This window comes from Elgaria multicarinata, chromosome 12 (assembly GCF_023053635.1).
Source record: "Elgaria multicarinata webbii isolate HBS135686 ecotype San Diego chromosome 12, rElgMul1.1.pri, whole genome shotgun sequence".
Lineage (NCBI taxonomy): Eukaryota > Metazoa > Chordata > Lepidosauria > Squamata > Anguidae > Elgaria > Elgaria multicarinata.
Window position 1 is genome coordinate 7,947,324 of NC_086182.1, and position 26,591 is coordinate 7,973,914.

At 51.9% G+C, this 26,591-nt stretch overlaps 2 protein-coding genes across 6 annotated transcripts in view; both read left to right on the forward strand.

Annotated features, from left to right (window-relative positions):
- LOC134407234 (secreted frizzled-related protein 1) overlaps positions 1-26,591 on the forward strand; it is a 520,297-nt gene that overhangs the window by 208,408 nt on the left and 285,298 nt on the right. For 4 of the 5 annotated variants that reach the window (XM_063138881.1, XM_063138882.1, XM_063138883.1 and 1 more), the window contains one exon: positions 301-381. In XM_063138881.1, the coding sequence (XP_062994951.1) occupies positions 301-381 (81 nt within the window). Of the gene's footprint in view, positions 1-300; positions 382-2,641; positions 2,711-6,842; positions 8,991-26,591 lie in introns of those variants that run through there. The other variant, XM_063138884.1, reaches the window with a different exon arrangement.
- NKX6-3 (NK6 homeobox 3) lies at positions 12,918-23,244 on the forward strand. Its single transcript, XM_063139426.1, has 3 exons — positions 12,918-13,299; positions 20,186-20,355; positions 23,011-23,244. The coding sequence occupies exons 1-3, from the start codon at positions 12,918-12,920 to the stop codon at positions 23,242-23,244; spliced, it is 786 nt and encodes a 261-aa protein (XP_062995496.1).

Sequence of the window (26,591 nt, forward strand, 5' to 3'; positions counted from 1 at the left end):
CGGGGTTGGGGGCGCAGCCCCCCGAGGGGCCTTTCCGTGGATTTGATGCGGTGTCGTGGCCCGGCGCCTGCTTTTTCGCCTGAGCTGCTTAGCTGCGCTACGCCAGTCAAGGACGCTGTGCCAGGATTCGCGGGCAGCCTGACGCCAGGGCACCAAGGGCCAGGAAAGCTGGCTTTGTCTCAAGAGTAGATCTTGGAGCGGGGGGGGAGAGGGGGAGCATCTCTCTGTGCAGGCTGTGTGAGCGGGAAGGACATCTCGATCCCACCCGCCGCGACGTAGCCCTCTGCTTGGTTCTTCCAGGGTAATGAAGCACTGGACCTTCCGGGGGAACAAGTGACCGAAGAGCAATTCACCGATGAGCAAGGCAACATCGTCACCAGGGTGAGTCCTTTGCAAGGGACAGGAGGCAGCGGGGAACGTGGGGGGGGGGCGCTAGGGTCCCTGACGTGCTCCCTTAACATGGCTGCCTCTTTCCCCACCCCCACCCCCTCCAGAGGGCTTTTTCTTCAAGCTCTAGTGCCAGAAAAGGGCAGCTTGTGGAATGGCAGCCATTTGCCACCCCCACCCCCCCTTTTGCCTCCCGAACCTTTTTGCTTGTAGGAACGTTTGCTCCTTTAATCGATGACTGATTTCTCATTTCATCCTGCCCTCTGCACCCCAGTTCTCCCAGTGGTGAGGCCCCCGGGGGTGCGAGCATTTCCACTGCCCTGGAATGGGGGCCGCTGGAGGCTCGTGGCGGGTTTGTCAGCCCCTCCGGGCTGCAACTCTCCCAGACAGTTGGCAGTTTGCTCTGGAGCAGCTTTCTCCAACGTGGTGCCTTCCAGGTGTGTTGGACTCCATGTCCATGCTAGGAATGATGGGAATTTCAGTCCAACACATCTGGAGCTTGGGAAGGGAGCTCTATACGGCGTCGCTTGGCTCACTCGCTTAAGGAATTGGGAGCAATTTGCAGTCCAGGCACCGTTCGGTCTGAACTGTGAAGCTAAATCAGTTTGGGGCAGGGGTCAGAGAGCTGGAGGGAGGCAGGCTGGGGGCTGAAAGAGCCCCTAGGTCACCCTGCTGTGATTCTGCGCTCCGCATCCCGGTAAAATGTTTGTGTGCAGCTCTGCTAAGGGATTCCAAAGAGATTGATTTTGGAGTGAGGGTTTGTGTGTGTCCGTGAGAGAGGGAGAGGCCCTGATTATAGCACGAAATATACCACGGCGCCCTGAAATCAGCCTGGAATCCAGCTCTTTGGCGTATTCCGTGGCTTTCACCAAACCTTGCACAAGAGGGAATAGCTTGCTCTCCCTCTGGCCCCCTTCATGGTGTCCGGAATCCAGAGCCTGAGCCAGCCCTCGGCCCGTCCTGACTCCGCGCCCGAGCTCAGCCAGGCCGGCCTTTCGTACCCAAAGACCTTGTTGTGGGAGGGAAGAGGGGGGTGTCCTGACAGCACTGGGCGGCAGAGGGGGCTTGAGGCTTTCCACAGGGTCCTAAAGATACCAGGCTCCAAATTAGGAGCAGGAGCAGCAGGAAGGGGGGCGGGAGGCGAATATTGATGGCGCTTCAGCCCACCAGATGGAAACGGAATAGCCTGTGCCCTAAAATCCCCTGGCAGCTGCTGTCTTGCGCTGATCCCTTCATTCCCTCCTCTCTCTCGGCCAGGAGACGTGAGTGGATGTTCTCAGGCAAGGCCTGTCCCTAGAGGAAGGGCTCAGCGAGCGAACCTGCGCTAGGGCTGTGCCTGCGCACACCCATGCGCACACCTGGGGAGCAGCAAGTCCTTAGTTGTGAGGAATCCGAAAGGCCAGGTGATGAGGGGAGAGGACAACGCACAGGCCCCAGCTGGTAGGAGTGGTAGTTGCGTTCTGCAGCAGTGTTATCGTGCGTGGCGCTTCATTGAGCGGCCAACTCAAAAGGGGAAGCCCTTGTGCCCCCCCCCCCCCATGCGTATTTCCTCAGAAATAAGACTCCCAGGTAGTTGTACTTCGGATTGGTGCCTAAGAGTTGGAGCTGAGAATCAGGAAGTCTCCGGTTCGAATCTCACCTCCACCCTGAGCTAACTAGATGGCCTTAGGCAGGCCGCTGTTCCCTCGTGCCCTCAGTTTCCCATCTGCAATTCAGAGATGATCGTATTGGTTCATTTCATAGGGTTGTTGCAAGGGTGACAACAAGACGACGTGGGCACCTTTGAGCCCACTGGGGAAATAAAATACCCTCAGGAGCTCTGAGCGTTTAGATAAATGCCGGGCGTTTATTATTGCTACAACAGAAAGTGTGGGAAGAGGGAACGAGGGAGGGACAGAGGGAGAAGCAAAGGTAGCTACAAGTGAAGGTCGGCAAATACAGTTCAGCGCCCTCCAGATGTGGCCCTCCAGATGTTGTTGGGCTACAGTTCCTATCAGCCCTAGCCAAGGCAGAAGGGTGATGGGAGTTGCAGTCCAAGAAGAACTGGAGGTCCGCAAGTTGCCTGCCCCTGCTCTGAGGCATCCAGCCGAAGACTTCACAGCCCATGGCGCCACGGAGGTGCCCCGGGAAGGACGTCCAGGCATAAAGGGGCAGCCAGGCAGAGTGGGCGGAGTTCCCAAGGCAGAGTGGGTGGGGCTTAAGACCACAGGAGCCCTTTGAGTGCCACCCTCGTTCTCTCCCTCGCCCGCTGCAGGTCATCCGGAAGGTGGTGCGGCGGCTAGACGCGGACGGCACAGGCGGCGACGGGCGGCCACACGAAGAGGTGATTATCGCGGGCTCCCCCCCAGGTGCCTCTTGAGCTGCAAGCCGAGGCTGTGGCCTTCCTGAAATAGGCCGCTGGGCAGCAGGAGAGTACGAGCGGCAAGGTATCTGAGCCCCGCGGGCAGCTCGGCCCCTGGGCTCCGGTGTCCTCCTCCTCCTCCTCTCTGTCGTCTCTTCTGTGCCCCCTCACTCCCCCTTCTCCCCCCTCCCCTCGCCCTGGTGCAGCAGCAGCAGCCGCTGCCCCTGTCCTTTGCCCCCTTCAGACTTCTGACTTTCCACAGTGCCATCTGACTTCCTTCTCCGTGTGTTTCTCTGTCTGTCTCTCTGTCCGTCTGTCCGTCCGTCCGTCCGTCCGTCCGCCCACCCCATGGGTTTGTCCGTGACCGTGTCCGGCTTTGCTATCTCTTGCTGCTGTTACCCAGGAAGAGGCTCAAGGGAGTGTCCCAAGATCGGAGCTGCTTGGGGGCAGGATGGGGGCTCAGATAGTGAAACGAGCCAGCCTGAAAAGGGGGAAGCAGTGACACCCCAACCCCCCTCGAGTGGCCTCCTTGGAGGTAAACACCCCTTTGTTCTTACTCGTGGCTGGGAAGGGAGGGCGGTGTGGAAATGGTGCTCACACCCACGCGCTTCCCTTGTCTTCGCGGCCTTGGTTTATCACCCTACCAGCGGGGTCGGGGGGCAGCCTCTTGGTCCTGGGCCAACCACGTTCCCCTGGGCCCTGGGCCGCTTACACAAAAACGAGCCTCTTTCGGACGTGCATCTGCTTTGGCTGCAACACTCACCGTCAAGCACCCCAGATTCTCCGCTCAGAACCAGCGGCGCAGGGCTGGAGAAGGAGGGTCCCTTGGGCTCCTGCTGGGTTCCAGCTCCAGCCGTTTCAGGTGTCCCTTTGTGGAAAAAGAACGGGCGTAGAAGGGGGCTGGCGGGCTTTGCCTTCCGGGCTCTGACTCGCACATATTCTGTGTGCACAGGGAGCGGACCGGTGAGTTTTGCGCTCCCTTGCCCTCGCGATCCACCCGCCACGACTATTCCCCCATCACCTGGCTTTGTGGCTTTCAAATGGGGCCGCTAAACCGAGGGGAGCCGTTTTTGCTCAGCACTGGCAACGGCGGCCTTGGGAAAGAGCGCAGAGCGTCCGGGAGACGGGAGGTTCGGTGCGGCGCGAAGGAAGGCAACCCTTCCTGGCCACCTGGCATGGGCCAGGCCCGTTTGGCCCAATGACCCCGGGGCCACTTTCTCCCTCCCTCTGCCACGTCCATATGGAGAGCGCCGAGCATCTCATCTTACAGGGCAGACGTGGGCAGGAATGCGATTGAGAGTGTGGGTTTTAACGTTGCCCAGAATGTGATCGACAGGACCAGGGAGCCGCAGGGCACTCTTGCATAAGGAGTGAGCCTTCTCAGGCAGCATGTAGGGTCCTTTCCATTGCTGGGGGAGGGAGAGAGCAGCACCATAAATCTGTGGTGGGCGGGGCAGGGGGGGTGGACGCCACACCAAGGCAGTGGAGGCTGGTGGCTCCGATGTCAGTGGGGCGGCGAATCCATTCCAGGTTTCAATTAGGACTCTAAAGGAGCCATCCAAGGTGCTTCTGCGCCTTGGATAGCTCCTTTAGAGTCCTGTCTGGTTCTGACTGAAACCCGGAGCGGATTCCCCAAGGAAGGGGATGTAAGGAGGCACTGGATACATCGGAACGAGCCCTTTGTTCCGGGAAGGGGCTTCATGGCCAAAACCTGCTCCCCTAAGGTGAGCTAGCGGTGAAGGTAGGACCCTGCCTTACAGCAGCTGGGCCATCCAGCCCACTCATCCCTATTCTGACTAGGAGCCGCAGCGCCTCGCCTGGCTCTTGGGCAAAGACAGGGCTTTCCCATCATCTGCTACTGGGACCTTTTTAACTCGCCGTGGCGAGGATGGAAGCCAGGCCCGTCGGCATGCAAAGCAGGACCCCTGCCACTGGGCAAAGGCTTCGCGGTGGTTCTCCCCTGCAGAGCCTGGAGCCGGGGAGGTCCGGGTTCATGGAGGGGAGGCCTTACCGTGGGGAAAGGGGGGCGTGTGCACTTGCCTTCCCCTCAGAGTCCAAAGCCTTCTTGGCAAAGGACGTGCTCCCAAAGGAGTCTCCCCCCTGGGCTACCTTTCAACGCTGCCGCCCAGGCTGTTTCTCACAGACAGCTGTGCTACCGAGTCTCAGCATCTTCTGGGCCCCCAGCCGTAGGGGTTAGGGGGCTGCCGTGGCTGTGTGGGCGGAGCAGAGCCAGCAATCTCCTGACCGCAGAGGCGGCGGCTTCTGCTCCTGCCCCTTTCTGCACAGAGCGGCAGGGAGGGGAGGCCGAGGCTCTGCCTGTTGGGCTTCCGCCTGCCTTACCTGTCCGAACGGCACAGGTGCCTCCTGTTCTCAGGTGGCCCGCCCCAGAGCGGCTAGAAGGGGCTGTGCCAGGAGCCGCTGTGGAGTTTGGCAGCGGCACGATTCTCCCTCTCTGCACCGTCCAGATCCCTCCTGGCTTTATGCGACGCCGGAAGGCTTGAGAAGAACGCCGCCTCCTGGCAGCCCGCGCTGCTCCCAGCCGCGTGGCTCCCCGTGTTTGGCCTCCGTTGCAAAAGGCGCTGCGCTTGGGAGTCGGCGGGGTGGTGAGGCAGCGCTGCGGCTTCTCTGCCCTGCTGAGCTGTACAGGAGGCAGTGCAACCCGGGGGGGGGGGGCGGATTTTCCCACGGCTGGCAGCACTGTGGCCAGAGGAGCTTCCTCTGAACTTCTCCCTTTCTAAAGAGCTCGACAAGGGATGGGACGCTGGCGGCGGCGGCAGCAGCAGCAACCCCCCCGTCAGCCTGGCTTGGGATGGGGCAGGGGCTTTGCTGTGCTCCGGGGCGTGTCTGTGCCTGCTTGTGTCGCTGTCGGTCTGTGTTGCTCCCACGGCTTCTCCCTCCTGCGCCACGCTGGGAGCCCAACACGCCTGGGCACTCCCAGGAGGCCTTGCCCTGGACACGGGCGGGGCCTGCGAGGACGCTCTCCGCTGCTCCTGGCCGGCCAAATGCATCGGCATCAGAGGCGGGGTGGGGGTGGGGGCAGGGGGAGAAATGCCTGCTCTTGCGTTGCAAGTCCTTGAGTGCCGCTGCCGCCCTTTACCCCCCACCTCCGTATAGATGAGAAGCAGCCCTGGAAAGTGCAGTCGCCCTCGAGGGCTAGAAACCTGGCTTCTAATTTGTTTATTTTAAAAAGTAGTCGTTGAGATTTTGGGGAGGCTTGCAATCCACATTGAAAAGCAGTGTCTTGTTTTTGCAATTGCACGGACTCCTGAAATATGCAAGCCTGAATCTAGCGCTTAAATTACAGAGGGGGGGCGGGTGGGAGAGGTGAAGAGCCCTTAAGGAAATCCCCAAGCCCCAGCCCTGACTCCCTCAATGTTCACCCCCATGCTTTCTAAAGACAATCGCTATGGGCTTGACACAAAAGATAGAGGGGAGGGGACCCCTCTGTGCTCCACCCTCCCAAGTAATTCCAGCATGTTCCAGCTACAGCTAAAAATTGAGCGGGGTGATTATTACTCCCGTCCCAAGACATTTCTGTCCTTCAGGAGATTCATTAGGCTCCCCTTGGGATTCATCCACTGTGTTGCCGAAACGGGACCCACCGGATTTCGCTTAAAGCTCAAATCGGGGGCGGGGGGACGGACAAAGACACACAAAGGAATCACGGGGTGTCGTTATTAAAATATTTTGTCTTCTCCTGAAATCCCTCAGACGTTTCGCCCTAGCAGGGGTCTACAGATTTGCCCTGCATTTCATTCTGAGCCAAATTGGGCAGCAACGCTCATTAAAGCTGCCAAATGTGGGGCGACGGTGGTGACGATCCGTGCCGGAAAGCGCGTCTGCGCTAGGAACTGACATCGATGTTTTATCCCGGTGTAGCTGCCACGGCTTCCCCGAAAAGCATATTGAGAGTTGTAGTTTGGAGGAAGGGGCGGAGAGTTTTCCCGCCAAAGAAGCTACAGTCCCTGGGGTGGGAGGGTGGCGAGAGAGCATGTAAAAAGCGTGAACCCCGTGGCGTTGATGCCCCTTCCCTGGGGAAAGGGCTGTGCTGGGGCAGCAGCCTGGCCCTCCGACGTGTCTAACCCCAGCTCTTTCTGTTTCTCTATCCCCCCAGGGCCTCACCTCGACACCAACCCACTGACCTCCACCCCCCTCGTGCCCCCCACACGGCCAGGCGAGTGGAGCTGCCAGCTCAGCAGGGCAGGGCCGTCCGTCCGTCCGTCCATGATTCTTTAGGTTAATGGCATGATTTCCGTAAGAGACATAACTTTACTGTCTTATTCGCATGACCGACCGACTGCAGACGCATGAGCTACAGTTCTTCCTCTTGACTCAAAGCCTGGACCAGGAAACCCAGGAGAGGGGCAACCACGCAATGGTGGGTGGGGAGGGGGCGGCCTTTCCAAAGCCCCCTCCTCGGCGCGGCCTCCTGGGGAAGGAGCAGGCTGGACGGAGCTCATCTGCCATCCCACCCACCCCTGCTCGGCCCTCCGGCCGGCTCTGTGCTCGGCTACGCTACGTCCCTCTCGGGTGCCCGAGTGCGTCCAGCGTGGGCTTCCGGTGAAGGTCTGCTCGGCCCGGGAGACGGGAAGCAGCAGAGGGCTGCCCGGAGCCTCCTGCCCGCGGGTGGAAAGCGCGGCCTGGACAGTTGCTCAAACCTTGTGTATACGCTAACGAACCGATACCTACTATGCAAACACAAATAGGGACGTTCGGCAGGATTGTACCGGCTCAGCTCCCCGGAAAACTCCACAGTCTCCCCCCCCCCAAAAGCCGTTTGCAGAATGGAGGCGGGAAGAGCCAGGATCGATTAGAGGCAGAGCAAGTCTCCCAGGGTCATCCCTCTCTCACACACACACAAACACACACATGGGGGGTGGGGGGTAATGGGATGGGGGAAGAAGGGCTAGTGCATGAGCCTCTGCCAATACACACACACGCGCACACCCCCGTGTGCCAGGCACACTCGCACCTAATCCTCGGGACGCTTCCCGCAATTTGGCCCCGGGCTGGAAGGGCGCAGCCGCCCGCTTGCGCCGCCCACGCCCGGCTCCGCCCAGCACAATCTGTTGCTCAGGAGAAGTGCAGAACCGCGTCGCCACCGTCCCTGCGCTTCTGCACTAGGGAGGACCCAGGAAGGGCCCCTCACACTCAGCACAGACATGGCCTTGGCCAGTATTCCTCGGACCCCCTCCTCGCTGGGGCGTAGCTGAATTCCCCACGCCCACCCCGGCTGACTTCCGTGATCAGTAGCGGCGTGGCGGGAGTGGTGCCCTCTGGGTCCCCCCCCCGCCGGAGGAGGTGCCACCGCAGCCAGGACTGGCTGCCCCGTCCCTGCCCCCTTGGTGCTTGGGGAACCCTGCCCCCCCACCTGCCCCTCCCAGCCAGGACACCCCCAGGGCACCTGCCTTGCGCAATATGTGGGTCCTTTCAGGCGGCATCTGTTCTGGGCTCCAAAGAGAGATGGCACTTGCCCCAGGGGTGGTGGTGGAGGGGGTACGGCTTGGTTGCCACATGACCCCACCCTCCTGCTTCAGTTTCTGGACCCAGAAAAGACGCCGAGCGGCCCCTGCTTGCAGAGAGATGCAACGCTTCTTCCGCTCTTGTCCCTGGGAACTTGCCCACGGCTGCCGCCTTCGGCTGCTGTTGCTAATCCACCACGCAGCTCAGCCACGGAGGTGTTTGGAGCCGGACGAACAAGGTCGCCTCGTCCTCTCCGAATAAAAGGGGATGGCAACGAGAGCTTGGCGGGAACATCTAAAGGGTGGACCAGGCATCTCCCCAGAGAGAAGAGCTGTCCCAGAAGAAACAGGCGGGGTACAGAGCACCCCACTACCCCCACCCCGTTCCTGCAATACATGCCCTGTACGGCCTCCCTCCCCCCCCCCCCCGAAATTGCTGACACAGCATTGCCATAGAACCTAGCGTGGGCCTCCCATGCTTTGGCCCCCCGTAGTGCGTAGGAAAATGAGCTGTGAACTGCGCCCCCTCACCTGCCTGCGGGGCGCTGCTTTGCCCGCTGATCGCTAGTAGGAGCTGTAGGGGAGGGTGATGCCTAGAGAATGCTGCCGTCTGCACTCTAGATGCTTTTTAGAAGTTTTGAGAATTACTTTTAGTTCCTTTTTTATTGTTATGGAAATTTGAGCCTTTTGACTCCTCCTCGTTCCTCCTCCCCCTCCATCCCTCGCCCCCCCTGATGTATAGACCATCCTCCCTTGTCCACCAGCTACCAAAATCCAACTTAATAAATAAATCAACACCACCCTGTTCTGCTTCCGCTGCATCTTCTTCTCTGTCGTCTTGCCCAGCTCAACTCGTGTGACTTCGCTATATCTGTGACGTCAAAGACCATTTTGGAATGGTAAGAACACAAGAAGAGCCCCGGTGGATCAGACCAAAGGCCTGCAGTCCAGCACACAGCCAGACGTCAATTCATAGGTCGGGTCGCTTGTTGGGTCACAGCAAGTCAGACAAAGTATCAAAGGAAATCACTGAACATGTAGATTTGCAGAAGAGTCATAGCTTTGCCAGTTTATACACACGCAGGGCCTGTTCAGACGATGCGCCAGGCCACGGTTAGGCCACTAATCCTTTTGCAGCAAATGATCAGTGAGTGTGTTTAAACAGTGGTTATGCAGTCACCATGCTTAGGAATGGTTCACACGGCACGCTAAGCCATAATGTTAAGCTCAAAATGCTTAACCACCATGGCTTAGTGTGTCATCTGAACAGGATATACACACACACACACACACACACACACACACACACACACACACGGTCTGATAAACTCAACATAAAAAAGAACGCAGGCTTTAGTCTGAATCTTCTGCACCCATTAGCTGCAATAACTCTAGCTTCTTTTGGCTGAATGTGAAATGAGCCTTCCCTAGCTATTGGCTCAGCTACAGAGGGTGTTGTGGAATGCTTATGAACATTCCAACTTCTCAGAAATTTAAAAGCAGTCAAGGAACAAGGCCTAGGGAGAGATGGGTCCTGTGTGCTCTTGATGGGAAGTGTTTAGCAGAGAAGGGACATGGTTCTCTGGTGAACCGCCCAGAGAGCTTCGGCTATTGGGCGGTATAAAAATGTAATAAATAACATTACCAAAGTGTTGGTCAACTTGTTAGACTCTATGAAGAAGTGGTACTTGAACGGCATGTGCAAGTAGTGTGTGACTAGTGTCTTTGAGTAGAGTGAAAGTGTAACAGACATAGAGAAAGTGGTACACCTTTTCCACCATACTCCCCTCACTGACCCCCATGAATTTGTCAGTTTCCAATTGAAGCTTGCTAAAAAAAAATGAATGCAAGAGGCGTGGTTTACAACAGCTTTTCCCCAACCTGGTGCACTCCATATGTGTTGGACTACACTCCCAACGAGCACATCTGGCTGCTTGGAGTTGTACAACACATCTGAAGCGCACCAGGTTGGGAAAGCTGGTCTATACATAAAGTGCTCTATATATTCAGTAAAACCATATCCTTCTGGGATAGTCCTATTTCAGAATGCTGGGATGCTTTCAGGCATGGAATTCATGGAATGTTACACGAGGTCCAGATAATGTCTTCCGCTGCTGAACCTCCTGTGTTTTCCCACCGCATCTTCCATCTTTCCTCTTACCACAGAAAACCCATTAAGGAGAAAAAGACGGCATTGCAGCCCACTACCTTCCAATGGGTAATGCTAGGAGTTATCCATCTGGGAGCCTCCCTGGTGAGAGATTCACTTTTTCAAAAGTGTCCCTCACGTAAAATCTCTCTGCATGCAGAAAACAAGCACATCAGGGAGAAAGATGATATCCCAAGTCTTTCAAGTGCTACTTTTCTAGGTGCAGGGAATTTAGCATTCAAAAATAAATGTGTCAGAGGTCAGGGTGCCTTTTATGGCAGTCAGTGTGTGTGTGTGTGTGTGTGTGTGTGTGTGTGTGCTGTTTGCAATTTGCACCAGTTCCAATCTGGGGGCTCCTGGCCAGACATATGTCAAATCATTACCGCTTGCATGATTTTTTAAAAAAACATAGTAGCCACTGATCAGGATTGTTGTAGGGGAAGGAGGAGTTAGGGTATAAGTATTGTTGATTTTCTTTTTTAAAAGAATTATACAAAGCCATGAAGGAGACGTCTATCTCCAGAGCTGTGTAGCAAGGCAGGGAGGGAGGGAGGGAGAGGGAGGACGAATAAGACAAGAAAATGAACAGGGTGGGGAGGGGAGCCACAGCGCCCTCCCTCCTGCTGCATTTGGCAGGTATAAATCCGGAAAGAGACGTCCATCCTTCTGCACATATTGTGGCTGGTCTGTCTTTTAGAAATCAGTATTATATGTCTAATGGCAAACACATTTTCCAAGTAACCAAAATAGCACCATGTGTGCACAAAGCAGAGATAGCATGATTGTGCAAACTCCAAAGGGTGCAACACACACACACACACACACACATGCCAGTGAGGACTGGGCAGGTAGGAACTGAATGAAGCAGGTGAAAGAGGGCACATGGCTAGCTGGAATCCTAAACAGGCGTGTTCCACATTGCAATATTTTGCTGTAGGTTTTCTCTGACCCCCCCCCCTCCAATCTTTGGTAAAATCAATTACTTAATTTAATAAAATATTGCTCGAAATACATATTAGTGCTAATTAAATTGCTGATTATGGGTGCAATCCAACGCATGTTTAGACAGAAAAAAAAGTCCTACAATTCCCAGCTGGATTTTCTTTGTAGGACTTTTTGGTCAAATGAAATTATTGATAAAATGGCACCCACCAGATAGGAAAAAGCAGAGGTGAGCGGAGTGGTGATAGGTTCACCTGGACTATTTATACATCACCGCAGATGTCAAAACCACATCTCCTGGAATAGGTGGAAGAATAGCGCTGAAGCCATTTACAGCGGGCTCAAATACTGTGCTGCCCTTTCCAGAAAAGTTGCTCTTTTGTGGTCCGAGAAAACATAGGGAAAACATGGCACCAACTATGATTCAATGACACTATGTGGATGCCCCATAAAAAGTGAGTGAACACAGCACTAGTATCAAAGTACCCAATGTCTCTGACATAGATATTCTCTCTCTCTCTCTCTCTCTCTCTCTCTCTCTCTCTCTCTCTCTCTCGCACACACACACACACGCACACACACACACCAGATCTCCCCCATCCCAAACCTGCACAACAGTACAAGAAGCATGAGCGCTGGCCTGGGGCAGAAACTTGAACGAGCGCCTTCCTGCTCACGAATCAACATGAAGCCCAATCCACCAGGATATCTTCCTTCCTGCACAGCCTCTTTGAAATAAATGCGACCCAGGCAAGAGCACAGTGGTTGTCTGGTGCCGATTCTCATCTGTCTTCACCAGGCTTGTGCATGAGACCTTGCTGGACAACTGCAGCTACAAGGATCAGACCTGCCTCTCCTCCCATCCATCTGCCTTTGACGACACACCCAATCAGCCGCCTGAAGTTGCTGCCTCATGTAACCTCTTTGAGGAGCCGCCTCTGTAGTTCCCATCCAAGGTCCTTCTGTTGCACTCACCCATGCCCAGAGTCAATTAGAAATGTGCTCTCTCTGTCTCTCTCTGTCTCTCTCTCACACACACACACACACACCTCCCACTACATAATCCATCACACACCCAAGGCTCTGGCAGCCTCCTTCTATTCCTCCTCCCCCCTCACTCCAGCGTTATCCAAGCGTTAAGGTTCTGGTGTTGACCGTTGATCTCTCAAAGGGTAATTTGTCTGGGAGCAGCCAATCTTGGTCCTGCCCTCAGCCAGCCCAATGAGAGCCAGGGGACCCAACACATCAGCCTATCGCAGGCCCGGTATTCTAATAAGCCCTATCTTTTTTCTTTTCTTTTCTTTTTATCAAAGGGAAGGTAGCTTCTCTTGGAAGTTAAACTTGGTGGCTGGTCAGTGTTGGCATCAGAACCTCCGAGATGCCTGGGATCCGCTAGCTGATCACCCGATGGACTTGAGCCATAGCGGCCTTGATCAGTGGTCCTGCTCGGGGATCCCCGGCTGCCTTGGCACTGGCAAAGGGCCTGCCAAGTAAGAGTGGGAAGCGGAAACCCCCCCACCCCCGGGGGTGTCAGTGAGATGGCTTTTTCTATGTGCTGTGCACTTCTGAAAGTCTAGGAAGTGCATGGTTGACCACCCATCCTAAGTAAGGTGGTGTCCCAGCAAAGAGCTGAGCTATGGACTCCAACGTGCAGGGGACGTTCCTGCTCAACAACCCTTCTCTGGCCCCTTTCCCGGAGGTGAAGGCCCCAATGTGCCAGTACGCAGTGCAAAACTCCTTCTACAAGATCAGCCCCACGGGGCTCAGTGCCCAGCTCGCTGCTGGCACACCACACGGCATCAGTGACATCCTAAGCAGGCCGGTGGCTGCTCCAAACGGCAGCCTCCTGTCTGGCTATTCCCATGTCGGCGGATTCAACGGACTGGGGGCCCAGAGCATTTACTACGGGTCCCAAGTGGCAAACTTCTCCAAGGCAGGGAGCGAATACACGGCCAGGGGCAGAAACTGCTGGGCAGACACGGGGCAGGACTGGCACGGAGGTCGAGCGTGTGGCAACTGTAAGTAGCGGGCGAGGCTTGGGGTGGTCGTGCGGGGTGGTCGCACCGTGAGGTGTCCAGCAGGCTGCCGGCAGAGTCACAAAGCGTGAGCAGTTGGTCTCGGATGGTGAAAAGAAACTGGCAAGGCGCCATCTCAGCCACAACTTGGCCTCAGAATATGTGAACCGATGACGATGATTTGTTATTTACCCAATTGCTCGGGCAGGTCCCTGCCCTGAGCTGCTTACAATCCATATTGCAACAGGTGGGGAAGACAATGCAGCGAGAAATGAGAGTAAAGAGGGGGTGAATAATATGTGGAAATTCAGTTTGATGTGCTAGTTCGAAGTGTGAAGTAAGCGGTTTACGTCAAAGGGTACAAAGGGTTTTGAGGAGGGGAAGAGGTGGCTACAGGGGATTGCTGTAGTTACATACAGACTCATCAGTGTGTATAGTATTTCACAGAGCCGTACAAGTCAGCTCTCTGCCCTGAGGCACTTGCAATCTAAGTTTCAACAGTGTGAGAGATGGTTGAAACAGAGCAGGCAAAAATAATAATAATAATAATAAGAGATCACAAGCAGTCAGATATCTCTGAGCACATGCAGAGTTTTTGCCATCATTTAGTAACCACAGGTGACCCCGCAGGTGACACCCCCCCCCCCCCCAGGATTGGGACATATCTTCTAGAGCCTGGTGTTCTTGAGACCCCTCCACCACACCTTTATTCTGAACGTAAAGAAAGTGCAAATAAAAGAAAAGAATGGAGACGCTGTTACCTCCTCCTCCTCCCCCCAACAGGTTGCTCAGGAAGTCGTCAGCTCAGCCTGGGGAATGGAGGCGTTCCCTTATTCCTCTCCTCTGTGCTCCTTCCCCTGGGTCAAAGGAGTGGTTCTCAGCATCAAGCAAAGTTTACCCTTGGGTGGGAAAAAAAGTGCCCCTTGGAATGACGGATGGCGCCGAGTAGCCGGGTGCTGCTGATATGGGACTCCATAAAGAACTGTGCAAGGAGCGCCCAGTGTGGGGCAGGCAAAAGCGCTGGCAGGGAGACAGACCTGGTGCAAGGAGTCACAAGGCGGTGCACATTTTCACGCCCGCAGCTAGAAGCGAGGAGCTGTACCCCACCCTGTGCTCTAGGGGGTGCCGTAGAGTCCAAACCCTCCTTTGGCACCATCTACCCTATTCAGCCCTTGCCAGAATCCAACCATAGGGATTTTATTACCAGGAGAGACAGAGAGGGTGTCCCGTTATGGATCTAATCAGGGCTCGAGAACTTAATATGGGGTGGAGGAATGCCTGCCACCACCAGGATGTTCCACCGTTGCCACCTTTTTCACCTGCTCCTGCGCTTTTAACAGCAGCCTGACACTGAGAAACGTAGCTGCTGCAACGTTACACTCACACAAACTAGCAAGGAAGTATGGGGTGGGGTCGATGTGCCGTTGTTCAATTTCTGTGGGTCGTGCTGATGGAAAAGGCGCAAGGGCAAAGCCAAAACTAAAGGTTCCTACAACCATCAGAGATGGTGCAGCAGAGCAGGAAGTCCCTGGTGCGAATCTCGCCTTTGCCATGGACTCACTAGGTGGCCTTAGGCCAGCCAGCCATGTTCCCTCAGCCTTGGTTCCTCCTATCCCATCTCCAATGTGGAGGAGAAGGATACTGACTTACCTTGCAGCGGGGTTGTAAGGATTGCAACTTAATAAGATGTATGAAGGGCCACGTTAACTGGGATAGGAGCGACTGGGTTTGTTTCAGCACATGTCAGCCTCATACACGTATGTAACGGAGACTGGGGGAGGTCTTCAGTTTAACCTCAGAAGAAGAATGTGGGGAGGGGGAGAGCAGCCGCAAACCCTGCTTTTATTTTACTAGGGTGACCATAAGAAAAAGAGAACAGGGCTCCTGTATCTTTTAACATATGTGTAGAGAAAGGGGAATTTCAGCAGATGTCCTTCGTATGCATGCAGCCCCTGGTGAAATTCCCTCTTCATCACAACAGTTAAGACTGCAGGAGCTATACTAGAGTGACAGGATACAAAAGCGGGCAGGGCTCCTGCAATTTTAAATGTTGTGATGAAGAGGGAATTTCACCAGGGGCTGCATGCATGCAAATGACACCTGCTGAAATCCTCTTTTCTATACAACTGTTAAAGATACAGAAGCCCGGTCCTCCTTTTCATGCCGTCACCCTAATTTTACTGTCTTGCTGGTCTCCCAAAAACTCTTTCTCCCAGACTGGCTTGCTTCCAGCACTGGTACTGGGCTTGGAGAAAAATGCCTGGGGCAGTGGAGTATGTGGAGGAAGGCTTCTCTCCTCTCACATGAGTCTCTTTGAGGGTAAAAAATAGACCTTCATGCATGTATGCCGTGTGAGTATGTGTTGGCGGGGAGGGGGGAAGAAACTTGGCTACTCCGTCACACCTTGGCTTGGCTTTTTGACTCTAAAATAACCACCCAGGTGATGCAGCCGCAGGAGAGGACGGAAGGCTGACATGGCATCTTCCTAGGTGCACCTTGAGCCCTGCCTATTCCAGGTGTGTCTTTTTCCTGACTCACTTCCGATGCTGTTAACAGCAGCCTGTTGTGTGGAAATTAAGAAGCTACAGCTTCCCCGCACCATGCCAGAGAAAGCGTCTGTTAAAAGCATAGGAGCAGGGCCAGTAGGAAAGGGTGGCAACCTTAAATGGGGTTAAAAATCAAAGCTTGTCCCACCCCCCACACACACATTCTTCTGTAATAAGGAAGTTAGTTGCTAGCAGGGATGGATTAAGACAAGCTGAAACTCTAAGTCATTTCACGATTCAAAGGCTCCAAACCATAAAAAAAAGTATATTAATATAAGAGAAAGGGTAATGAAAGGGTATCAGCCAGTGGTAGGGGGGTGCTTGTAGTGAAACAGTGTTAGATAGTCTTCTCTGAAGATGTGTATAAATGCACTAAAAATAAATTGATTGGAATCGCCTTTAAACTAGCTCTAGTTTGCGCGTATTGCCACGCTTTCTGTATATAAGGCAACTCTGCTGTAAGTCAAACCAGACTTTCCAACGTATTTGAGCCAAAGCGATCCCATCTTAGTTATTTAGTTAAATCCAACATATTAAGAGGCCCCCTGAGCCATGGTTTACTTGGCTCATTTCTAAATCCAGCACTCGTTGTTAGTCAGTCAGGAGAAGGTCTGCTGGGTGGTGTGTGGTGTTTTAGAAGGACTAGGAGAAAGTGAACAGCTTAGGACTGAATATTAAGCTGTCCCTTCTCTGGGATAACCATACGTGGTCGGAGCCGGTGGCTGTGTTATGCCAGGAGACTGCCCTAAGAAAATCCTGCCAGAAAGTTACACAAGCAGGCATTAAAACCCAGGAAAAACAGTCCAAGCAGCCAGAAATACAACAGGAGAAGCTTTGGGTGTCAGAGGAAGACTGTACCCCAAAGCTGGACCTTGTTGTGGGTGTGTTTGGCTGGGGTGGAGGTTTAGGGTTAGGCTTGAGGTAAAATAAGTCATTAAAAGGCTTGTTTTAGCAAGAGTGTCCCTTGTCCTTAAGAAATGTCAGCAAACTTTTTAAAAAATCCCTCAAAGTAAATAGTAATATTCCCTTATGTACCAAATACCCCTATAATCAATTAAAGAGTTTAATAGCTGATCTTTCATTTGTCCTAGAGCTGCCCCCCACCCTCACCCTGAAAGCCGTTGGTGTTTTCTAATCATGTGTACACGGATGTTTTAAGGACACGTGTCTGCCATTCCAACCCTGGCGTCCGCCTGGGGACCCCGCAGCAAGAACACCACGTCCACGTGAGGGCAAAGCCGCGTTGAGGCCTAGTCCTCGCTAAGGGTTCAGACTGTGAAGGAAACATCCCCAGGATTGAATGTGCCCTTGTATTTTATTTAAAATCTCTCTGTATTTACAAAACTAGATGTTGAGGGGAAGGGTTAGGGTTAGGGTTAGGGTAGAACTACCGTTCTCCTAGTCATCTGTGTGTGGGGAGTTGCGTGCCCCCGCTTTTTAATGCTAGCACGCTTCATCCTAGGAACTCTGGCCTGAACCAGAACAGTCTAGAAACTCTCTTTTGCACTTCATCTGCTCTTTTTTGAGAAAAGGCCTGAGGGCCAAAAAAAAGACATTACTTTGAATCTGTCCCTTGCAGCTATGCCTCTTTTCCCTTTAGTTTTTACTCTAGAGTAGGCACAGGGAACTGATCGAGATCAGGGCCACAGCATATAAGAACATGAGAAGTGCCCTGATGCTGGATCAGACCAAGGGTCCGTCTAGTCCAGCACTCTGTTCACACAGTGGCCGACCAGCCGTTGGTCTGGGATGAACAAGCAGGACATGCTGCCCATGTTCCCCAGCAACTGGTGCATACAGGCTTATTGCCTCGAATACTGGAGATAGCACACAGCCATCAGGGCTTGTAGCCATGGATAGCCTTTGCCTCCAGGAATTTATCCAACCCCCTTTTAAAGCCATCCAGATTGGTGGCCATCACTACATCTTGTGGTAGTGAGTTCCATAATTTAACTCTGCACTGTGTGAAGAAGTCCTTCCTTTTATTGGTCCTGGATCTCCCACCTCTATGGAGTAGTTTTTTTGTTTGTTTTTGAAAAGATCCGGTCCAGCCCTTGTGGTCATGTGCCCTCTTTTACAGAGGACCCTCCATTATTTATTTATTTATTGCATTTCTATGCCGCCCAATAGCCGAAGCTCTATTTCAAGGAGGCTGCCTTCACGGCACCAATTTGGTGCAGCTCTGCCGCCAAACCCTGTGGTATCCCTGCTGCAGGGTGGTGGTGAGATGTCTTGACGGAAGGAGGCGTAATGGGTTTCCTGGGGGGCCATTAGGGCTCAAGAGGCCCACCTCCTCCCCCTCGCCTGGCTTCGGGCAACCAATCCAAGGTTGCCTTCCACCCGGGAACGCCCCCTCCCTGGTGCAGCGCTGGAGCAAGGGCAGATAGCAGAAGAGCTGCATTGACTTCACTCCCGCAGGAAAAGTCAGGGTAACTCCCCGACTTTCCTCCTGAGCGCCTTCACCTCTCTGCCCCCACAGTGCCCCACTATGGCTGCGTCATATAACCGACGCATTGCCAATTCGGAGCCACCAATGGGCAAAGATGACGTTTAGACAGAACCTTTGAAGGGATGCGCAGTCCAATTCCTATTTAAAGACAAAGATCTATAAGAACTGATGTCCATCTGCAGCTAGCGCTTGAACAGCAGACTGCCCGGGAAGGCACCCAGTTTACCTGGGCTCAATCTTCTTCACTAGCACTTTCTAACGGTATTGAAGTGCGCTGATAACTGTGGGGCACTTTACACATTCCATATACCGCTTTTGTAGCATTATTTCCCACTTTTTATTCCGTATTATCCAACATCATGTCATTACGCATGTGACAAGGTATAAATGCGAAAGAAGAAGGATATAGTATTACCATGGTGGGATCGTACCGATATAACATGAGGCATGGATCTGGCCCTGGTCGCAGTCATCCACCCTATAGCGAGATGGACTGAATTTCTCTTCAAATTCTCATTATTTCTAAATGTGCATAAAACACATAAACTAGCATATACACATGTTATGCAAATCGGTATCCTCTCTTTTTGGCGGTGCATTTCCTCTTTCTTGGAAATTCATATGTGGCTACCCTAGCATCCACTCTAGAGTAAAAATGAATAAATAAATCATAGAATAGTAGATTTGGAAGGGGCCTATAAGGCCATCGAGTCCAACCCCCTGAAGAAAAGATGCATTTGCTAGATACAGTTTTAAAGTAATGTCTGTTTTGGCTCTAAGGCTGAGAAAAACTTTGTGTTATGTTAAGTATGTCTTTGTATTTGCGTGTGCATGTGTTTAAAAAATAGCAGCTATGGGGATGTCAATTAGGATTGGGACCTCAGGGAGGGAGGGAGTTACCGCTTCTCCCCTCTATCTCCCTCCCCCATCCTGACAAGACCTGCCATATTTGACCTGGGATGGAAAGAGCCAAAAGCAACTTTCTTCCTCTGACCATAGCAGCTTCAAAGGTGTGTGTGATGTCTGTCAGGACTGTGGCACAGGATGAACAAGCTAAATTCCACCTTCATGACCACCAAGGTCCCAAGGCAAATTCCCCCGACTGATATTTGGACACACACACAGAGAAAGATGCATTTTACATAATTTAGTAACTATCGAATGAAATAAAATATTAACAGCCCAGCCAACTCACAGGGGTTCTCATGGCAGTTTGCCATCGAAAAACCCAGAACTACAATGAAAATATCAAAGTATTAAAGAGCCAGCAGTAATGTTAATAATCATAGCAACAGATAAAAGATGTAATGCTTGCCAGAAGAGGAAGGTCTTAACCTGGCATCTAAACATATGCAGTGAAGACGGCAGGTGGATCTCGCTGGGGAACCGCCCATCACGCCATTGTGGGTGGCGGCACCCAAAGAAGAGCACCCAAAGACAATGTTAGCAATCCAGCAAGAATGTATGGGAGAAGGCGTTCCTTCAGGTAGACTGGTTCTAGGCTGCTTAGGGCTTTGAAGGTCACTTTGAATCTGGCCCAGAAACCAACTGGCAATTGACACTGAACCGGAGTCACGTGTTTGGAACGGCCAGCCCCAGTAAGCGGACTTCTATGTCCTATTCTGCACTTACTGAAGTTCCACAGTGTGTAGCTTGGCCCTTACATGTGAGCACGTGCCATTTAACGGCCTTCCCATTGCCATGGGGCAAGGAAAGAAGCCAACGTTGCTGCTGACCAGTGGTAGGGAAGGCTGATGAGTGAGGGGCTGGTATTCCTGCCTGGTGGCCAAGGTTTGGCACCTAATTTGGGGTCACTACAAACAGTGTTATGATGATGCTACGGAAGGTGGGTGCCAGCCAGTCCGTGACATGCTGCCCGTCTCCTTCCACACAGCCACAGGGCACGTGGGTGACAGCCTCCACAAGAAGAAACACACACGGCCAACCTTCACAGGCCACCAGATCTTTGCACTGGAGAAAACCTTTGAGCAGACCAAATACTTGGCTGGGCCTGAGCGGGCACGACTGGCATATTCCCTGGGCATGAGTGAATCCCAAGTGAAGGTGAGTTTCCCATACCCATACACCCATACCCAGACTTGGGACGTGAGCATAGCAACGCCAGGCAATCAGCAGCGGCATCCCCGACCCCAGGTTCCCTGATTAGCAAAGTAGGGGGGTCAGCAACTGGTGGCCATGGAGCTGATGCCAGCCCTATTGCAGGCACTACCCCAAGTTGCCAAACTAGAGGCAAAAGAGCCCTCTGGAGAAGTGGCATCTGTGGCCACAGAACTAAGTGGCGGGACACTTTGAGGCACAAAGCGGCTCACAGGCTGCTTGCAGGACCCCCTGGTGTGGCCCCCAACGCTGTTCTACTGAAATTAAGTACAACAGTGGCCAAAAAACAACAACCAGCAATATATTTGACAGTTTGATGCCAAATTACAGCAGCAAGACCCTATGAAGGCTTCCAAGTGACAATTTTAACTTGAAAACAAGCTGCATTTGTCACACCTTGGTCTCCGTAGTGATTTGCTGCTGCATTTCAGCAGCAAACGACAGGTTTCTCTAGTTTTTTTGTTTTGCCATCACTGAATTTCAGCAGCAGCAAGAGTGCGGACCCAGTGGGGAAGTGGCCCTATGGACCCTCTGAGTTTGCCCACCCCTGGCCCATTACTTCTTAAACCCATCTCAAACTACACCCCCCACCCTCGCAAAAGAAAGCCAAACAAACCTCCAGATTGTGGCTAAAGGGAGGTGATGGGGTATGGCTGCCTGCATCTCTTTACTAACAAGACCAGTGTTATGAGTCAGAACCCACAGAATCACTGAGGAATATACTACCTGGGTGGTTAACCTGTTGCACAGGTGATGCTTTGCCATCAGTGACGTGGAAAATGGATGTTGGTGGCACCTGAGACAGGAGCCAAGAGGTTTTTGGCACCTTGCTATGGTGTAGGGTGAGGCCTCCTGAGATGCTAGCTGTTCCCCTGCACATCTGGCTCAAGGTGAAACCACTGCAAAGCTCAGGGGGGCTGGTGTGGACACATGCATTGAAGGCGCCCAAATCAAGGCACTTTTCACTTTTTTAGGGTTGCCAAATTACTAAGAAAAGAAACCTGGTCTGGTCTGTGCTCTTGCCAACTTTAGCAAGAGCTAGATGGGCAGAAATTGTCAGGTGAAGCTTTTCTCAGCCTGGGGAGAAACTCCTTTGCCTCCTAACATTGGCACATCAAGTTCCTCTTAAAGCACAAGACATCAGAGCTAGTGGGAAAGTTGGCAATCAGTATACTTCAAGTTGACTTTGCAGCAGTACACTTACCTAAAAAGTTGGCTTCACCAGTGACCTCCTACTTTAAGTTTCCTATCTCTTTCCAAAGCTCACTCTGCATGTTCAGCATTATCCATTTCAAAGTTATTAGCACACATCATAATAAATGCAGTGGCAGGTTTACTTTGGTTTTGAATGATGATAATAATTGACTGTCTAGAAGTTCAGCAATTAATAGTACTTTATTGATTTGTTATTACTTTTAGGACATTGCTCTTCTTAAAAAAATGTGATTATGGATAGCATTGGGGCTAAAAATTTTTTTTAGAAAAATGAGTACAGATCTAAACAAACTAATTAAAGCTGCAGCCCAATTAAAGAAACCTCACTTGATTAATCCTGTGACTTTTAGTCAATTGCTCAAATCTGCATATGCTAGCATATGGTTGTAACAATAATTCGGGAGGGGGGCATATTTTGCTTTTAGATAATGCCCAAATAAATCTTGGATCTTTGAAGAAGCACCCTTTTGTGTATGAGACAGAAGACAGGATGCCAGTTCTAAGATGAGATCTGCAACTCAACAGTTTTTGTACGAAGAATAATTAACTTTTTAAAAATAGTTTGCTGCCTAGTTAATTGTGGAGGAGCACCTTTTTAGTCATCAAAGCGGTTTTTAATTGATCTAACCGATTAATAAGTTAAGTCAGGGGTGCAAATCCAGCCCTTCAGAGTTCCCTAGGTGGCCATCCCTTTTACCCTGGTGGCTTCCTAGATATTGTGCAGATAAAATGCCTCTTCTAAGCCTTTGTGACTAGCAATAAGAGCTGGATGCTAAAATCAGCTGGTATACTGTCTCTGCCCCTTTGCCTTTGGCCGCTCCCCTTTTGCTTTTGGCTCCTCCTACCCCTGGAATGTGGGCCCCAAGAGTTTCTACAGAATGGAATTCGATACTCGGGCTGGTTTAAATGTCGCATCCATAAAATGGTTATGAACAAAACCATAAAAAGCCAGCAGTTCCTCCTCTGGGCTGAAGTGACATCCCCTAACCCAGCCTTCCCCAATCTGGTGCCCTCCAGATGTGTTAGACGGCAACTCCCATAATTCCCAGGCTGCAGGGCCAATGGCAATGATGGGATTTGCTGTCCAACACATCTGGAGAGCACCAGCTTGGGCCCGGGAAGGCTGCCCTAACCAGAAGTTTTGATCTTGCCAGGGCGCTTTGACCTTAAACAACGGTGCATCAAGCAGACCTTCAGATGGGTTGTTTTTTCCTTCCTGGGATGCAAATACAGTGATGAAGAAAACCCTCCCCAGCTGAAGAATTTCTGCTTGTCTCTCCGCTGTTTGAGTCTTGTCAGGGGGGAAAGCTGTCGACCTTAAGCCAGAAGGCACAGTTTTGCACTGGGCACCCCTGACCTGCTGCATCCTCCCCCATCCCTTCCCAGGTCTGGTTCCAGAACCGTCGCACTAAATGGAGGAAGAAGAGTGCCCTGGAGCCTTCTTCTTCGTGCTCTCCCCGCGCAGGGGCCGGGCCGGGGGAGCGCGCCGTCTCTGACGACGACGACGACGAGTACAACAAACCCCTGGACCCTGACTCGGATGATGAGAAGATCCGCCTCCTTTTGCGCAAACATCGGGCGGCCTTCTCCGTGCTAGGCCTGGGCACTCACAGTGGCTAAGGGGGCGGGGGGGGGGCGTTGCTGGTAGGGCAGACGCCTGCAGCCCAGAACGGGTGGAGACTGGATCCAGCGAACCGGACTTGAGGGGTTCATGTTGAGGGGGTGGGGGGAGAAAGGACCTCAGCAGCAGTTGGGCCCCTCCCTAAAGGAGGAGGAGCTAAAAGAAGAGGAATTCGAGTTTTCAACTCCAGACTCATACCAGACCATCCATGGGCACCACAGTCTGGTATGAGTCTGGAGTTGACATCTCTATGAAGAAAACCTTCATAGCTGCATGCAAATCTTGGGCTGGACCTGAAGGCAGATGGAACATTTCATTGGTGGTCCTGACATTCAGCTGTCAGTCTTCTTGGCTCACCCCTTGTGTTTGCAGCTGGGCAACAATTGGCAAAAAAAAAAAAAAAAAAAAAGAAGAAGAAGTTTAATGGTATATGCTTTCTTTCACCTTTCACTGTATTTATAAAACCTCAAATGCAGAGATTTTAAAAGCACTTGTAAAATGAGTCTAGTGATTGCAGGAGAAGCAAGTTGGTTGTGTCACCAGCACTAGCCAATAGGCCCCTTCCACAATGCCCCATTTCCATGATTTGAACGAAACCATGGTGAAATGTGCAGAACTGATTTTTCCCCCCAGATCTTGCCCTGGAAGAGAAAAGGTGTGCTTGTATTGATGGCACTAGCCTGTCACACTGCTCTTAAAATGTTATGCCTGTTGAAGTTTGTTCTTAATTTGAGCCAGTGCTCATGAGGGCTATGCCCCAGCAACCTGTCTTCAAAGCTGTGAAGCAATCATAAAGAAGAGTGCCTCTGAATATATGCAGAGTACACTTCCCTTCCCATTACGTAATCACAGCCCACCCAGCCCCACTCTGGGATAAATAAGTTGTGGGGATTGAACTCTAGAGGTGCGATTTCTCCTAGGTCCTGAGCATGACAACCCTTTGGATATATCCACACTGAAAATGTATCTTTCTATTTCCCCGTGGGAGGCAAGAATGGACCTGTACTTCCCAGCAACTTTACAAAACTAAAATCCCCTTGATTAGTTAGGGAAGCCATGACAGTTAAATGAACATAAAGTTGATATTTGCTAATAGGTTAGATATACCTAAAAGTGAAGCATTGGAAGTCTGGCAAGTGCAGCTTCTCCTATCTCAGGGCTGCAGTTGACAGAAGCGACACATCAGACACTGCTGGGATTTTTAAAAAAGCAAACTTGTTTTTAAATACCAGGGCTCAGTCCTGGCGCACAAAGAAAGTGATATAAATGAAACTTCCGTAAAGGAAGGATGGATCCCAAATGCCGCTAACTTGCCTGTTCCAATATCAGCCGCAACAATTCCCCTCCTCGTACCAAAAAAGAAAGAAAAGGGGGGGAAAGGAGGGTGCAATACAATATATATATATATATATATATATATATATATATAGGCTACAGATGCTTCTACATGAGGCTGTTATTGTGCAATAACTGCCCTGCTCCATGCATGAAATTTTATGCTGGATCCAGACGTCGTCTTCAGTTTGTAGCCCTCCTGTGTTTCCCCTCCACTTCTGCTTATTTTCTTACCGGGTAAAAAAATCTGTCACGGGGAAAAAAAGACAGAATAGCTACACGACATCTCGCACAATAGGAGACCTCCATCAGGAAGCACTCCGGGTTTTTCTTTTAATGCTGATCTTCTCTGTATTGTTCCAATTACATGCAACCGGAGTGAGCGCAAAATATGGGCCACTTCAGGAATTTGCATGTAACTCGCGCGCAAGGGCCATGCTTAATCTCCTTTGTAGCGTTCCTCTTAATGGTGCCATTAACACAAGCTTTAAAATGTTTCCAACACTTTAAAAAATAAATAAATCTCCCCATGCCCTTCCCCCAACCCCAACCCCCGTGCATAACGTTTATGGGTGCTTTCAAGACGCAGGCTGAGATCCAGATTTTGTCATACTTAAAAATGGAACCATCGAAATCAGTGTTAGTCAGTTTCTCAACTCTGAATATGACTAAGGCCACAATCCTAGGCATGTTTAGACCAAAAAAAAAAAAAAAAGCCTGCAGCTCCAACGCTCCGCTGGAGAATGCTTTGAGTTGTAAGACTTTCTACTGTCTAAACATGCGCCCAAACTCTGGATTCAACCTGAGGTTTTTATTGTGCAATTCACAGAATTTTATGGGGGATCCAGACGACACTATGGTTGTCTTCACGGCGGCATGTTGGTGCCGCCTCCCTCAGAAACCCTTTGGTTTTCCTCTCTCCCAGTGGTGTTGGGTAATCCTGGCGCCAAAGAGGGACTGCTGGGTTTCCGGTGGCCACCTGGGTATCGAAGCCACCTCCCACCCTCTTCCTGGTGGAAGGTGACCAATAGCTGGTCGCCTTCCACCAGGAACCGCCCCCAAATTGGCCTCAGGGTGACATCAGAAAAGCTGTACTGACCTTTCTCCCATTGAAAAAGTCAGAATAAGCCCCTTACCTTTTCAATGCGCAGGTTCACAGGAAAGCCCCACGGGGGCTGCGAAGCTGCATCTGCATAATATAATAATATGCAGCATAGGTCCACAGCCACCGTGGGGTTTTCCCTGGGTATAGATAGCCCCAGTGTTTTCAATTTGTAACCCTCCTGTGCTTTCCCACCACTTCTTACAGCTTTTTTCTTATCAGGGAAAAGGAACAGTTAAGGAAGACGGAATAGGAACGTAGCCATCTTGTGGTTACTTAAGGCCTAGAAGATCTTTCACAGCCAGCTTCAGGGGTGCTGGGGTGATGTGCGTGGGATACTGTGCGTCTTTGGTGGGATGCAATGTATATACAGGTCACAGGCAATTTCCTCAATAAAGGTTGTTGTAACCTTGGTGTGCTTCAGGCCCAGTTCTTTCTTTTTCTCTGAGGTGGGATTGGGCAGGTGATTCTCATCCAGGTGGGAGGAGGGTTTTCAGGTGAAGAGGAAGACTGGGAACCAACAAGGTGGGAAATGCCTTAATTTTAGCTAGATTTTTTTGGCATTCCAATCAATTTCCAGAAAAGCAAACAGCAAGGCTGTTTTTTTTGTCCTCTTTTTAAAAAAAATAACCTGCATACCTGAGGTGAACAGACAGCTGTTGTGTGAGGCTCTGCCCCCGGACACAGCAAAAACAGGCCGTGGGTATCAGACCTGAGTCCACCAAAACAAAAACTCCGGGCTCTTTCCCCTGCCCTCACCAGACTCCAAGAATTTTGGAGGCCAAGAGTTGGCCATCCACCCAGTCGAAGAGGGAGAAGGGTTCTGCCAAGTTTTGAAGGGAGAGGAAGGAAGGAAGGAAGGAAGGAAGGAAGGAAGGAAGGAAGGAAGGAAAGAGGATTCCGAAGGCA

What these genes read in the sequence shown, in the direction of transcription:
- NKX6-3 (XM_063139426.1), top strand. Translation starts at nt 12,918, where the DNA reads ATGGACTCCAACGTGCAGGGGACGTTCCTGCTCAACAACCCTTCTCTG. An exon ending in AGGTCGAGCGTGTGGCAACT is followed by an intron (nt 13,300 to 20,185) that starts GTAAGTAGCGGG and finishes CCTTCCACACAG; the next exon opens with CCACAGGGCACGTGGGTGAC. An exon ending in TGAGTGAATCCCAAGTGAAG is followed by an intron (nt 20,356 to 23,010) that starts GTGAGTTTCCCA and finishes ATCCCTTCCCAG; the next exon opens with GTCTGGTTCCAGAACCGTCG.